Source organism: Cryptomeria japonica, chromosome 2 (assembly GCF_030272615.1).
Source record: "Cryptomeria japonica chromosome 2, Sugi_1.0, whole genome shotgun sequence".
Taxonomy (NCBI): domain Eukaryota; kingdom Viridiplantae; phylum Streptophyta; class Pinopsida; order Cupressales; family Cupressaceae; genus Cryptomeria; species Cryptomeria japonica.
Genome location: NC_081406.1, coordinates 665288187 through 665303867, shown reverse-complemented (window position 1 = coordinate 665303867; position 15681 = coordinate 665288187). Strand labels below are relative to the sequence as shown.

Sequence of the window (15681 nt, the reverse complement as noted above, 5' to 3'; positions counted from 1 at the left end):
TTTTGGCATTTTAGGGTTCAATTTTGTCACTAACAATGCAAAAAAAATTAACAAAAAAAGAAGGTTTTTATTAATGTTTTTTAGGCCTGGAGCACTCCTAGACAGAAGGGACAGCTCGCTGTCTTCGGGATGGCAAGGGACATTTCTGATGTCCCCTAGCCATCCCAAGGATGATGAGATATCCCCAATCACCAGGGGATGTTTCGTGGCATTTCAGATAATTTTGGCAGGTTTGAGGACTACAAGGGGATGTCCCCCCATCCCGGAAACGGGTAGGGGAAGATGACGGGGACAACAAGTGCTGCTTGAAAAAAATGATTACTAATTATGATTTTGGCCATAGTCAAACTCGTCACATGATCAAAAAATAGCAAGGCCCACATTCCAAAAGAGTTCAGATGTTTCCTCTTCACCTTTTTGGGATCTAAAACAATTAGGCTTCATATTGGGTGCTCTTGTAACTCATGAGTCTATATGACTCCCTCGTAGACATGTTTTGGGGGTTTCTTTTCAAGTGGTTGGGGTTTAATTGTGCTAATTTTCTACAAGCAAGTGATCTCTAATGCGAAATACAATTTAGGACATGAAGAGAGTATGAGCAATGTTGTAAGGTTCTAAGGCATCACATCAAGGATAATGCATTGAATGTACATGAAGGCCATTTGAAGAAGGTAAACCTATAATTACATGAGGGAAAACTTTAGTCTTTTGGAGTTTTTACCCACCTTGGATTTTATTTAAAAACAATTTCTTGGGTTATTGTTGATTTTAATGATGTGTTTGCTTTACAATTCATTTGATTATCTTCCTTGATTAATATACCCACTAAAAAAATTCATAAAGGAGGGCCTAAGGATTGATTTCAAGCACAATTCTACTAAAAAAACAAAGAATAACAGTCAAGACTAGATTGAAATAGGCAACATCCCTATTAATTTAGCATGGTCTTAGTGGACCATTACTAGAGAAAGCTGTAAACGGTATGCAGACGATAGTAGAAGATCAAAAGAGAATATAACACAAAAAATTAAAAATATGCAAAAATTTCTAATGGGTTGATGGATGCAAGAATAAGACCATGATTCTTTCTTGTGGTTTCCAATAGCACATAGAAATTCTTGAAGTCTGTACATGCCTCACACAAAGTCAAGTGCAAACATTTTTACAGTTTGATGGAGGCAATGGTCTAGTCGGTGGTAGTGGAGAATGTAATTCAAGTTGTCACCAACTATGCACCTGCAAGAAGGCTTATTTAAAAGAGGAATCCCCACAATTGTATGGAATCCCTGTGCTGCCCAATACATTGATTCAATGCTTGAGGACATTGGGAACATTGGATACATAAAAACTGTGGTTGAAGACATAAGAAACATCACAAAAATTTATTCACAACCATATTTGGGTGTTTAACTTGATAAGAAAGCATGCCAAAGAAAACGAGTTCATACAATTAGGGGTCACATAATTTGCCACAATGAGTTAGCATCTTTAAGGATCTGAAACTAAAAGTCAGCATCCTTGCAATGCCTTAAAAAATCAACAAACCCAAGGAAATAAGGGCCCTTTATAAATGTAACCATGATATTGATGAATATACAACGCCTAATGTTCGTCCACCCATCAATGACTATGCCACATCCACTTGTGACCCATGACTCTTCATTTTGTTGAATAAAATATTAATCTTGGTGTAGTTCTTATCCAAGATTGTTGTCCTCAATTTAGTCTCAAAGACTTCATCCGCTTCATCCTTCAAATGCACATTAAATAAATATGCTAGTAATTTAGGAGCATCACTAGTCACCCTATGTTTTGCCTTTGACTCTACTGCCCCTAAACAAGAAGAATCAAAAATATATGCATGTGGTCTTTGCAAAATCATGAAGGAAGCCTACCTTAAGGCTTGACTAATGCTTAAATCCTTTGATTCAATGTGGGATTGCCATCTATCTTCCTCTTGCTCTTCCTTGCACTATTCCTCAATCCTGATGCCTTTGCTTGTAATCTTTTTCACTCTTATAGCTTGTTCCAAGTTTCAACTTTGTTATTGAACTTTGCAGTGAGTGGGAATGAGGTTTAGATGCCTATTTGTAAGTTTTTCATGAGTGATTGGGGTTTGGGTGTGAGGGATTTTGGCAATATTTCACAAAATCTTATTGATTTATTTTTAAAACCTATGTTTTGCAACTTTCTGCCACAAGGGATGCCTAGGCAACTCTAAGCCGCATGGCAGACTCTTGAGAGTCCCCTAGACGTCTAGAAGTCTCATAGAAGTCCTAGAAAAAGAGGACGTCCTAGAAACATCCCTGAAACTTGAGTGGTAGTGGTGTGACAGCGAGGAGACATCCCCTCCAAATCCCCGCATCCTAGGGATGACTCCATCCTGGTTCCAAAATCATGGGGATTTTTTTATTTTTTTTGGTGGAGGGGCGGGGGGGTGGTCAACACATCCCCATGGTACACTGGTGTCATGTTGATGCTCGTATGAGCAGAATATTTGTAAATGATATGCAATAAAAAACAAAAATCTAAGAAAAAACTTTTACATAATACAGAACTGTAAAAGAATAAGAAACTATGAAACTTTGTATACCAACTTTTAGAACTTTACATGATTCAAAACTGTGAAAAAATAGCATGAAACTTGTATACCAACGTTTAAAAATATGTGCATAATCCAAAACAGTGTAAAAAATTATAAACAGGTGTATAACAAAATTCGAATAAATAATCTGTTTTTTTGTAGGAAAATAACAGAAAATTACATAAATAAAGAGAGAATAATATAAAATGAAAAGAAAACTATAATCTGAAATGTGTTACTAGGAAGAATGATTTGTATGCCATATATCTGTTACTTTTGGTCACCAACTTCAAGACTGACTGCAACTCGATAACTGCTTTTAATCATACATGGCAAGAAAAAGTATGCTACTAGATTTAGATGCGTGTTAAACAACATGGCAATTTTAGATGGAGAATGCACAACAATTGGCTATTGGAGACTAATTGAATCTTAGGAACAATTGATGCTGCAACCCTGCAACTCTGGAATTGGCTCAAGTTGAGTCCACTTCTTTCTTGATGAGTAAGAAATTTTTGATGTACATAACTACAAAAATTGAAAGTTTCCAGTTATGGTGTGCAGTTCTAAGTACTCAAATAAAAGAAACCAATTTAGAAAATAAAAGATGATTGTTAAATATAGATTTGTAGGTACCAACTCCTTTGAATTTACATGATAAAAAACCCAAGAAAAGGCCCACAATAGAACTTCTGTAAGACAATATCATTAATCTATATTTTACACAGAGAAGATCATCATACTCTGTAGATCTTCCTGCTGCAGCAAAGAGATCAGCCCAATGTCGTCCATCAGTTTTCCTTGCAACACTTACAACCACATCCAAGTATTCTGGGAAATTCCGGATCAGTGCACACGTTTGTTCCAAAAGTGATGAAGCACTACTCTTGACAGAAACTGGATTGTTCTTAGTTGAACTTTGACTGCATACAAAAGTCATTATGACCATATTTTGGGTGAGATTCTTCCTTCAAGAAAGAAACATTTCATCAAATATCAGAGATATTGATTAAAAAAAAAAAAAAATCTTCATAATAGGCATGTACAGAAACTCAGAGGGTATTCAACCTTTACTATGGTAATTGATATTTTTTACAAACATGATATGCTCAAGCAAGACAAAATTGATTTCGAGGAGAATAGTTATATGTGTTACTTGTAGATTATACAAACAAAATGCACATAGAAAAGAGAACCAAATTCTATTGAACATTAACATGAAAAAATGAAATCGCCAGCAAGATGTTGCTTTAGAAGGAAAGCTCACTTAATTTAAAAAAGATATACAGCTATCACACAAGTAAGTTACTAACTTATTGAGCAGAATTAGGTGAAACCAGATATCCTAACATTTATTTCATCTCCTGGCATTCATTCATCTTACATTTATTGCAAACTACCATTTTAAACAAGACCTGGAGTTGGACCGAGGGAATTTATCAGTTCCAATCAATTGAAAATAAAACTTGTGAATAATTAATGATTGCTAAGTGGGAAGTGGTTCTCTGAGTTAGAAAATCACTCACCAAAATAACTAACAGCTATCTTTTGGCTAGTAGTTGATAGATGTCAACCGAGGTAAAAAGGAAGGTTTACCTGCAAAATATGGATGACAACCCATGGCTATAGAATATAGAAATCTAGTGAATCAGATTAGCTATCAACAACAATCCAAAATAAATTTAACTATAAAAGAGTCTAGATATTCTTGATACAGAAATAATTTAATAAAGAAAGAAAGAAATTATATTGAAGTCTATAAATGACCAAAATAGGTCAATGTGATACAAAAATACAGCTTGAGACAAAAGCAAGGGGAAGGCTAAAAGATATTACAGCTATTAGGTCCATATATGTCATTGTACTTCTTCTATCCATATCTGGAGCCTCTTTTTTTACTCTCTTGCTATTGTCTCAAATTGTAATTCTGAATCCCGTTGACCTATTTTGGTCGACTTCAATATGATTTTTTCTTTATATATTACTGTATCAAGAGTATCTATAACAGGCATTTTGAGTTGTTGATGACAGCTAATAAGATTCTGCAGTTTTTTTTTTTATCTTTGTCCATCACCCACCATGGAAATAATGGTTGGGCATCAAGGTCAGAAGACAAATAAATTTAAGATGAGTAAGAAGTTGTGTTTTAGGAAGAATCATGGTTCATATATAGGGCTGGAAAAAGGGGAAATTTTGCTTTAACCCAGCAGAGGAGCTATCCACATGGCTGTGTCATGGATCAGACTTGTTGCTTTGCCTTTTAAAATCCTGGAAGAATACCTCACTTAAGTAAATTGGTTTAAATTTGGAGGAATTTATATGGGTGGCAAATTCAATGGTGAAAATAACAATAACAGCATATGCCTGTACCAGTGTTAATCTATACAGGACAAGCATTACCCAAAGTTCAAGTTACATATGATAGATAATGTAAGGGAACATCCAGTAGACTATGGAACTTCTTCACTCAAATAACCCAGATATTATAAATGTGGAATTCTACACAGGAATTCAAAACATAATCCAGGCCAGTAAGTGGAGTGCTACATAAACAATATACATAAGGCTCATGCTTTGGCACTATCAGCAATCAATTTATTTAGCACCAGTAGAGACTGTTAAGGCAACTAAAACAACAAATGCCACTACAGCCTTTAAAATCCTGCGGCAGAAATAAGAAGAGGTTGGATCCCAAATGACAATTAGATCATGTGCCATTTAATAGTCAAGACTTCACTTTGCACTCAGATCTAACAAAGTGAGTCAAAAGGCTAGTGGGGTCACAAAAGGCCATTCAATCACTCATGATTGGCAACCACCATTTGTTATCAGTTCCCAAAGGAGTGCACAATGTAGAAGGTGATCACAGAAGCAAATGTTGTACCGTTAGATCAAATCATGTTTTTAGTTAAATTATTGAGATTTAATACCTCAGGATGTCCCCAACCTCACAGTCATGTGACATGTGAACAATCTATCGCCACTTGTTATATCATGATTGAATCTTGGGACCCACAACACAATGACAAATGGAAAGAGGCTACATCACATTAGTAAGCCATAAAGGATCTCCACTCCTGAGTCCTTTAAGTCATAGTTAAAAATGTGATAATGATCAAATAGTATATGATCAAACATGATTGACAGCTTCAAAGTATTTTCACTCCACGTTTGTTAGCGATGAAGCTAGAAAACTTGACCAAGGTTTTCCCAGAAAGGGACTTCTCCATCTTAGCTTGGATCTGCTTCTGGCTACAAAGATCCATAACTGCACGGGCTTTCGGCAGGTGGTCAAACTAGGTCTTTTTGCAGATGAAGACATGAACTACAAAGAAGACAATACATTTGCCAACATGGGGCTGTTAAATAACATAATGGTGAACATGAAAGCATAACTAACCACTCATAGAGCCAAACTTAATCTTGAAGATAATCTCTAGACATTATACATCCCTGTGTCAACTTGATGATAACCATCAACCAAGACAAACTTAGTGAAGCACTTGGATAAAGTCATCATTGACGTAAAACTTAGGTGGTAACTATTCACATAAATTTGCTAAGAACGCACTAAGCTATAACTAACCACCAGCAAATATGCTCATTTTTTAATATATATCCTTCTTTGAGACACTTTTTGTCTTTGCACTTTATCTCTTAAAAATATGAAATGGTAAAAAGCAGTAAGGAGGTCAATTGGGTAACTAAGATCCTAGCACAAGATTAATACGATGATAGATGGACATCAAAGTAGGAGATCCTTTTTATTCTCCCAAAATATCAGGATGTTCATTAGTAATCCTTGATTTCTGACATAGAATGTTTCTAAAAATTATTAGCCTTTGCAATCTGAATGACAAGAAGTCAAGAACTTTTGCAAATTGATCTGTTTGATCCCTGGTCTCTCAGAGATAATGATTTTATAAAAGAAGAGAACCCATACACTTTATTATCATCCTTTTGCAGTCAATAGGTTTGTGCAATCCATCAAAGAAAGAGTTGTGTTCAGACAGATATGAAGCTTCTAGTATTAGACTACAACAACCAATTCTATGTATGTCCGAAACAACTGGTTTTAGGAATGGCTCCACAGTGACCGTCACAGAACCCTTGTAAGACAAGTGTTGTTAGTCCCTCCATTTAACCCATCTCAACCATTAGGTTTTGTTGATGTGTTTTTTGTACACGATCAAACACAAAATAAAATACCTAAAGGTACCTTATCCTCTCTTGAATAAAGCTCCCGAATGCTGAAGATATCGCAGAAGGATCAATCGGAGAAGCTTCAAGATTCTGTTATGTAGGTTCTCTACTCGTGGATAAGCGCTTTGTGGTATGATGCGATTTTGCTGGAATCACAAGAGGACTTACACTCGATGACCTGAACGTCTGATTTGCTGGAATCACAAGATTTCACTGGCCTAGATTTTGAAAAAAAAGAAAAAGGATGAGGGCGAGGAAAGGATCTAATTCTAACACTAAGAATGTAGAAGCAATGAATAACCTTTGGTGAAATTCTAACTAAGTCTTGTTTTGACATCTCGGGACCATCTCCACAAGGTTAGTGCGATCTTCGAAGGAAAGTTTTATGATGTTCAGATCATCGCTACAGGCATAGACACCATCAAGTTGATGCATATCAATGAAGAAGCGACAATTGAAGTTTAGCTTAAGCTGAATGATTCCAGTTGACTACACAAGGCAAGTCTGCAATCAACAAACTGCTAGTAGTATGGATATACAAATTTCACCATCAATCAAACACATTTCTTCCACTCATCTAATAACATGAAATCAAATCTGAGAAGTATAAAGACCATGCAAATTGTTGAATCGACCCATAGATTTCACCATTTCTTCAATGAATTTTTACAAGTCTTTTACAACATCTTGGCAACAATCTTTGCCTTCTCTTCCTATTCTACTCTAACTGCTATTCTATTTGCTATTAATCATTAGCTATTCTAACCTCTATGAACTAACTATTAACCTTCTAGCTATTAATGACTAACTATTAGCCTTACAAATGAGGAGCCAAGGCTTATATAGTACCCTCAATACAATTCGATGGCTCAGATCAACTTGAGATCAATGGCCGAGATTTTACAATGAAAACCCTAATTAGGGTTTGTTACAACAAACTCAATTCTGGCCAATGAAATAATTGCATTATTTGGACACGTCTTCTCTGGAATATTCGACCAATGGATAGCCGGGGTAGGTACATTGAAGTTTGTGTCATCTTTGATGAGTCAGGTACATTGAATCTGGACACGCTGAGGTGGACCAACCCGACTGGAGGAGTGATGACTGGGATGCCACCTTGTCTGACACTTGGTTGATGCTCAATTTGGTGATGCTAAGAAGCTAACTTTAATTAACTCTTCTGAAACTATCTGCTTCTCCAACGGACCCTTGCTTTGATCCTCTTTTGTCTTTGATGTGCAGGATGGATGGTGTACCTTCCCTTAAAATGCTAGGCTGGAAAAGGTCGTCCCTGTCGATGCTGGGCTGTAGGAGGTCATCCTTGATGATGTTTGCTCTTCTTTCTTCTGCAAAACAAATCAAGAGATGATTAAGGACACATAATAAATTCATTCAAACATAGCATTTCCTACCTTAAATCATCAACAAGAAGATATCAAAATGAAGTTTGCTTAAAATTCTTTCCAAGGACAGGGTCCATAAGAATTTCGCCTTGGACCCTTTGGAAGGGTCAAGAGCGAATTTTGCATTCCTGGCTCAAATTCTTCTCACCTTGTGATCCTACTTGCTTAGATACATGCCCAAGGACGTCCTCATTTTCAACCAAAACCAAGCTTGATGTAAATTTGGGGCAAAAATGGAGGTTTTAAGAATTTCGCTCTGGACCCTTTGGAAGGGTCAAGAGCGAAAATCTCATTCTTGACTTGATCCTTCATCTTTCAAAGTGTCCAACTCCCTCCCAAGGCAAGAACATACCAATTTATCCTACATCACGCCAACACCTAGCCAAAACAAAGAAGGAAATAAGAGCTACAAGGATTTTCGCTCTGGACCCTTTGGAAGGGTCAAGAGCGAAAATCATGATTTGACCTTGATTCTTGCTTTTTTCAACTCTAATTTTCTTTGGGAGGCAAACATAGACTACTCTCCTTTCATCTCCATCTTGGTCTTGACTTTAGCAAAGGGGAAAATGAGTGTTTTCGAGAATTTCGCTATGGACCCTTTGGAAGGGTCAGGAGCGAAATTTCTATTCTAGACTCAATTCACCTTCAAACTGACTTGACTTTGTCTTAGACTCGATCCTAGATCCATTTCCTTCCATATCCTTGCAAACTTGCTCGACCACTCTTTGACTTAGGCGAGATCTTGAGTCTTTGGTGAATTTTCGCTCTGGACCCTTTGGAAGGGTCAGGAGCGAATTTTGACATTTTAGCCTCTTCGTCAGGATTATTTTATGGAATATAGCATTTAAGTATAAGTTCTTCTTTCTTATACTTTAAGTTATATTCCATATATACTTCCAGGATGTTTGAGAGTGGTTTCGGACCTCGAGGAGTTATATTGCAAAATCTAGTTTTTGGAGGATTCTTCAGATTTCCAAACTTAGTCAAATTTCAAGATCAGGACATTCCAGACTTAGCCAAATTTCAGGACATTTAAAGATCAGGATGATATTCCAGACTTTATCACTCACCAACTTGATCTAATTCGGACCTTCAAGAATGATACTCACTCACCAAGCAAGACACAATTAGTAACAAGAGCAAAACCAGGCCCCAAGGAAGACTCTCAAAGAAACCCTAATTTTGGGGCCCTGTGGACTCACCCTGGCTCAAGCAAAGCCTGCAATCCAACAATCCCCTCGACAGCACTCATCCTGCAAAGGCTAACAGACAAAACCCTAAAAGACCTAGAAAACAAACCCTAGAAAGCAAAAAGCAGGGGTCCCCATTTGCAATGGGGCGATGTGTGAATACGTCACAACAGGTTTGTGGATACGCAACAGAAGTTCTTTTGGCTGCCATTTTCCCCAATTTTCTTCAATTTAACAATTATGAGCAAACAAAACTTGCCAATTGTTTGCATAGTTGTAATGACTGTGATAATTGCTTAACTAGAAGCCTAGCCACAAGCCTCGATTGAACCTCACGGAAATTTGTAGAATCTCAACATTTTCAGAAGGCCAAACCAAACTTGTCAACAACCATACAAGGCATTAACCATTAACCATGAAGTCCATCTCATTTTTATCACATAAACTCTGTTCCCAGCCTGCATACATTAAGATTCTAATTTCTAGTTCATCATCAAACCATATGCTTTCAAACTCATGAGATACATATAAATCAAGATGCTGTAATTTATTTTATTAACGATCATGAAGCATATCATATAACAAGCTTTAAGTTTTGATTTTCAAATTTTCGATTTAGAGCCTAGGGTCCCTAAAAATTGGTCAGCAAAGAGTTGTGAATTCACACCATTCTCTGAATAATATATGCATCAAATTTAAAATTACTATGAATGAATAGTAGATATCAAAACATAACTTTACCAAGATTCTTCAAGCCGTAATTTTCTCAATATGCAGAATTCTATATGTTAAACAATTTCATTCCTTTCCCGAAAGATTTTAAAATTCTAAATTTCAATGATTGCTTTCCCTTCTTGCACCAACAAAACTTTTTTTGACCTTGTAACTACAGCTAGAAGGGAATTTGGCTTCTTTGAACACTATGTTAATGAAGAGAAATATGCATTCCAAAAGAACGTCAAACTAAGACAAATTCTAAAAATGATATAAGGCATACAGAAGGGAATGAAGAATCAGAAAGGGCAAGTGTCATGATGCATGAAGCACCAAAAATGTAAATCAAACAAATGAGAACACAAGGTTTTACGTTTTAAGATATATTTCACCTTTCAGAATTTGAGCAGTCAATGTGAGCATTAATAGGTTCAATAGGGTTCATTAATGCCACTAAGGGGAGAAATAAAAAGGTAACATAAATTTATTTTCAAAAAATCATAGGAAAAGACATGACCTTGCCTTGGCAGTTACAAAATATCCCTAAGAAGATGAAAAATGTTCAACATTGTCCTTTACGAAAATAGGCCTTGGTGATTATTCTAAAATTATACCAACATACTCAATTCCCAAGGAAATGTATTTAACAGGAACCAAATCCCATGGACACGTCAACGTATCATATAGCATAAGATATAATACAATGTCAAGAAGGGCATTGACAGAATACAACATTTCCGATAGACGTATGCAAATAAAAATAAACTATGTAGAATGACTTTGAAGTTGACAATGCAAATCAAGTAGAAGAGAATTAAAATAAAATTTATTAAATGTTGGTGATATTAACATATTGCATGAGATTCAAATTGAGTTTATCCTATATAAAAGAAGCATTTATTCAGTGTCACATACTATACAATATTACAATATCACTAGAAAATGCCATCATATTATACATTGGATGCAATATAACGTTTTCCGTTACTTGTTCTTTACCAATATTCCTAGTCAACTAACCTCAAAGTGAACAATGGCCTTATAAAGGAAATAATCGTCCAAAATTTCATAAAAATCACAAATGCAACTATCCACATTTCACCATGCTTGTAAGTCAAAAAACTCAATAATTTATATTAATAATAATAAGCTCTCCAATTTATAAATCATTTACCTGGATATATCTGCATCAAAAACAGTGAAAAGCAACCACTCTAAACAGTGTGAAAAGTGAGGTTTGTTGGCTGATAATCGGGCCAAACCTAAAGCCTCCTTTGCTTTGTCTCTCTAGCAAAAGTAAAGAGCAAAAGAAAATTGAACATTGTTAATATATGAAAATGAATTCATATAATTCATACCAAGAAATTTGCAAAATCATATTTTAAAAGCAATTACATATAATGCAATGCACATAGAAGAAAATATTCTATAGCTACTTCCTACCAAACAATGATTAAGCCAAAACAAGTAAGGAAAGCAACATATTCAGAAAACTTCACTAAAACTTAGCATGCTTCTAATCTTTCTATTTACAAAAATATGGCAAGGTTAGATTCATCTAAGTTATCAGGTTTTGCAGTATTGCGCCTTGTACCAGCCATGGTCTAGATCTTGTCCCAGTTTGGGTCTGGTATAGCTTAGGTTCCTGGGGTGCCTACGGCAAACCCAAATGAAGGTTTAAGCGTCATTTATTTCGGTGCATTGATCTTAAGACATCATTATTTATCAATGTTTTGTTAAAATTTACTAAACTATCTTCTCTTATTCCATATCAAATGTGATTCAGGGTCATATTTTAAGGTGAAATACTCTTTTTGTTTCATTCTATTTTACTTCCTAAAAGAGTAAACCAGACATTTCCTTATTCTAATCTACATTTATTTGGAAATGTGTAGTATTCAAAATGAGAGAGCAATGAGCATTGTGCTATTGAGAAGGAATGCAAATATATACAAAGGTAAATCAATGAAGTGACTAACAAAACCAAAGAACTAACTAAACGTAAAATCTATTATAAATGATGTAATAAAATTAAACTAACAATCCGCCCTATTACATCATATGCCCAAGAGAACAAAGCAAGAAAGTCCGAAAAGCTTCAAACTTCACACCTGCAATAGATTTGGTAAATATAACAGCATGTTGCTCTTGACATACTAAAGCTAAATGTTTTGTTGTTGAACATGTTCACAAATATAGTGACACTGAACCTCAATATGATTGGTACACTCATGAAAAACAAGATTGTGAACAAGATATAGTACACTCTTATTGTCACAAAACAAAGTTCTAGGACCTATCTCAGCAATACCCATGCTTATCAAAGTGCTATGTAGCCATATTGCCTAATCAATAGTTCCACTTATATCATGTTATTCTACCTCTGTGGAAGAGTGAGCAATAGTAGTTGGCTTTTTACTCCCACAAGATATTGAACCAAATCCCAAAAAGAACAAGAAGTTTGAAGTAGAATTCTTATCATCTACTGAAAAGGACAGTCTGCATTAGTGTATCCACACAACGAAAGATTCGTACCATGCTTGTATTCCAATCCATATGCCACTATACACCACGGATGTATCTAAAAACTAGCTTTGTTGCTTTACAATGAACGACCTTAGGTTCCTGCATAAACATAGAAAGATAGCTGATATCAAGCCTAGTATAGGTCAGGTACCAATCAACTAACTATAAAGAGTAGCATTCACTTGAGGCGATGGATCGTCATAGGAAAGTTACAAGCCTATCTCCATGGGTGTCCACATGGTTTTACAATCTTCCATCCTAAATTTCTCAAGCAATGTCTTCCCCTATTTCATGTAAGAGACATAGATTTGAGTCTTCTATTGCCACACTTCAAGTCCAAGACAATAATGAAGGAGATAGAGATTTGTCATGTCAAACAATCATTTGAGATCATTCTTTGTTCTAATATCAAGCCTAGTATAGGTCAGGTACCAATCAACTAACTATAAAGAGTAGCATTCACTTGAGGTGATGGATCGTCACAGGAAAGTTACAAACCTATCTCCATGGGTGTCAACATGGTTTTACAATCTTCCATCCTAAATTTCTCAAGCAATGTCTTCCCCTATTTCATGTAAGAGACATAGATTTGATTCTTCTATTGCCACACTTCAAGTCCAAGACAATAATGAAGGAGATCGAGATTTGTCATGTCAAACAATCATTTGAGATCATTCTTTGTTGCAACAATTATCTATGAAAAACTCTCTATAATGACTAGATCGCCAACATATACAATCAAAATGACAATCTTGCCCTCTTGCTCTTTGAGGTAGAGATTGGGATCATAAGGATTCCCAATAAATCCATGACGAAGGAGATCCCATCAATCTTGAGGTACCAAGCTCAAGGAATCTATTTAAGACAAAAAGTTTGCATACTTTTTGTTGCTACCCAAGTGCAAAATATCCCTTTAGTTGAGTCATGTAGACTTCTTCTTTGATCTCTCTATTAAGAAAGGAACTCTTGATGTCCATCTAATGAACTTTCCATCCAAATTGTGTTTCCATTTCCAAGACCATGCAAATACTCTTGATTTTTTTTGTATGGGCAAAAGTTTCATCACAGTTAATACCTTCCTTTTCTGCATAGCCCTTAGCCACAAGTAGAGCCTTGTAGTTGTCAATGCTACCCTCTACCTTGTACTTTTGAAAACCCATTTGCATCCAAAAGTGTTCTTCCTTAGTGGACGATCAAAAAGTTACCATGTATTATCCCTCAATAATGCCTGATATTCTACATCTATGGCATCTTTCCAAGGTGGCGAATCAACAACTTGTCGAACTATTTCTGGTTTTGAACTCTAAATAATTATACACATAAGAGCCAAATTTACCTCCCCATGAGACTTGTTGCAAGCTTTGGGCCCACAACATCATCTTTAGCATCCTTCACTATGTCCTAATACCACTTGACATGCTTTTTGCGCACATGAAATGAGGATGGAGGTAATGAAAGAGGGGGAAACTGAACGAGTGGAAAATAGTATCTTTTTGTGCTTCATCAGGTTTCTCATTTCCATGTTCAAGAATTTTTGGTGTTTGAGAACTAACAAGTGATGGTAAGGAAGAGCTGTTAAGTGATGGTAAGGAAGAGTTGTTAAATCCTATTTCATCATCAAAAATATCCCTACTAATTTACATTTTCTTTGTTACAACACCCATAAGTCAATATCCCTTCAACTCTAAATTGTACCATCCAAAGACTTACAATCCAATTTTCTCCTTTGTACCTTGAGAACATGCATGTAAGTTGTACATTTGAACATTATAAAATATGATATAGAAGGACTCTTCCCAATTCGTTCTTCTACAAGTGCAATATTTTCAAGCACTTTGATGGGTTCTCAATTCAACAAATACACTATGTGAATCGCTTCAACCCAAAATACAATTATGCCTCTCTACAACACCATTTTGTTGAGGGATGTATACAATGGCCAACTATCTTTTGATCCCATATTCTTCTAGGTAGTTTAAAAGCTCCTTACTAAGAGATTAACAAGATGTCCATTCTACAAGGACTCAAAATTCTTTCAAGTTCTCAAATGATTGATCTTTGTGAGCCAAACAATAGACCTACATTTTAATAGAACAATCATCAACAAAGAGTAGAAAATATTTGGCATTGTTATGACTTGATGGCATAGGTCCACATAGATCAATGTGAACCAATTCTAAGTGATTAGAGGCTTTGTTTTTTGCACCAGGAAAAGGAGCCTTGTGTTGCATACTAGTAAGATAATGGGAGTAAAGAACTTATGTTTTCTACAACAAGGGAGGCCCTTCAACCATATTTCTCTTAATGCATGAAGATAGCCAAAATTGAAATGCCCAAATCTCCAATGCCAAAGAGTTGGGGATACATTAGTTTTGATTGCAAGAACCTTGTCTTCATATGTGACATCACTAAGTTGAAACAATTTTTCAACACCTGAAGCACGAGCAACAACTTCACCATTTCTACATGTATCTCTAATGAGACAAAGCTTCTCTCCATTATGACAGTCAAATTCAACTTTCAATTTGTGCTTAAGCTAACCTATTGAGAGAAGGTTTTTTGTGAGCCCTAGAACATATAAAACCTTAGTAAGTCTACATTTGTAAGTTTTGTGAGGCAAGGATATATCTCAAACTCATTCAAATTCATCCAATGTATCATCACCAAGGGATACTTGCCCTTAGGAGGTTGATAGAATGAGATCACAAAACCACTCTTTTTCACCTATCATTCTAGATGCACTAGAATCAACATATCAAACTAAACTACCAGAAGTGGAAGTATGAGTTTCGATAGGATATAGAAATTCCTCATCATCTAAGTGATATGTTGTGATAACTTGGCAAAAGAAATTGTTCTAAACTTATAGCTTGCCGATTCTAAGCTTACAAACATTACGTAAAACACTTTCCATACGATGTAGGATATTTCTGACTTGTTTGTTGGGAAATTGTTTTGAGATGAAAGACTTTGATATAAAAAAAAAATTCTTGACAATTTAACAATACTTGCAATGATGCACAATTTCAAACAAAATCAATGATCATTTATGCAATTA

General features: G+C 35.6%; 1 protein-coding gene across 2 annotated transcripts in view; it reads right to left on the bottom strand.

The window, feature by feature from the left end:
- Positions 1 to 15681, bottom strand: part of LOC131049756 (uncharacterized) — a 137321-nt gene that overhangs the window by 53547 nt on the left and 68093 nt on the right. For both annotated transcript variants that reach the window (XR_009106805.2, XM_057983821.2), the window contains exons 13-14: positions 11272 to 11384; positions 3328 to 3507 (exon numbers count right to left, since the gene is read on the bottom strand). Coding sequence is in view for 1 of the 2 variants with exons in the window: in XM_057983821.2 (XP_057839804.1) it covers positions 3328 to 3507; positions 11272 to 11384 (293 nt within the window). In the remaining variant the exon portion in view is untranslated. The remainder of the gene's footprint in view (positions 1 to 3327; positions 3508 to 11271; positions 11385 to 15681) is intronic.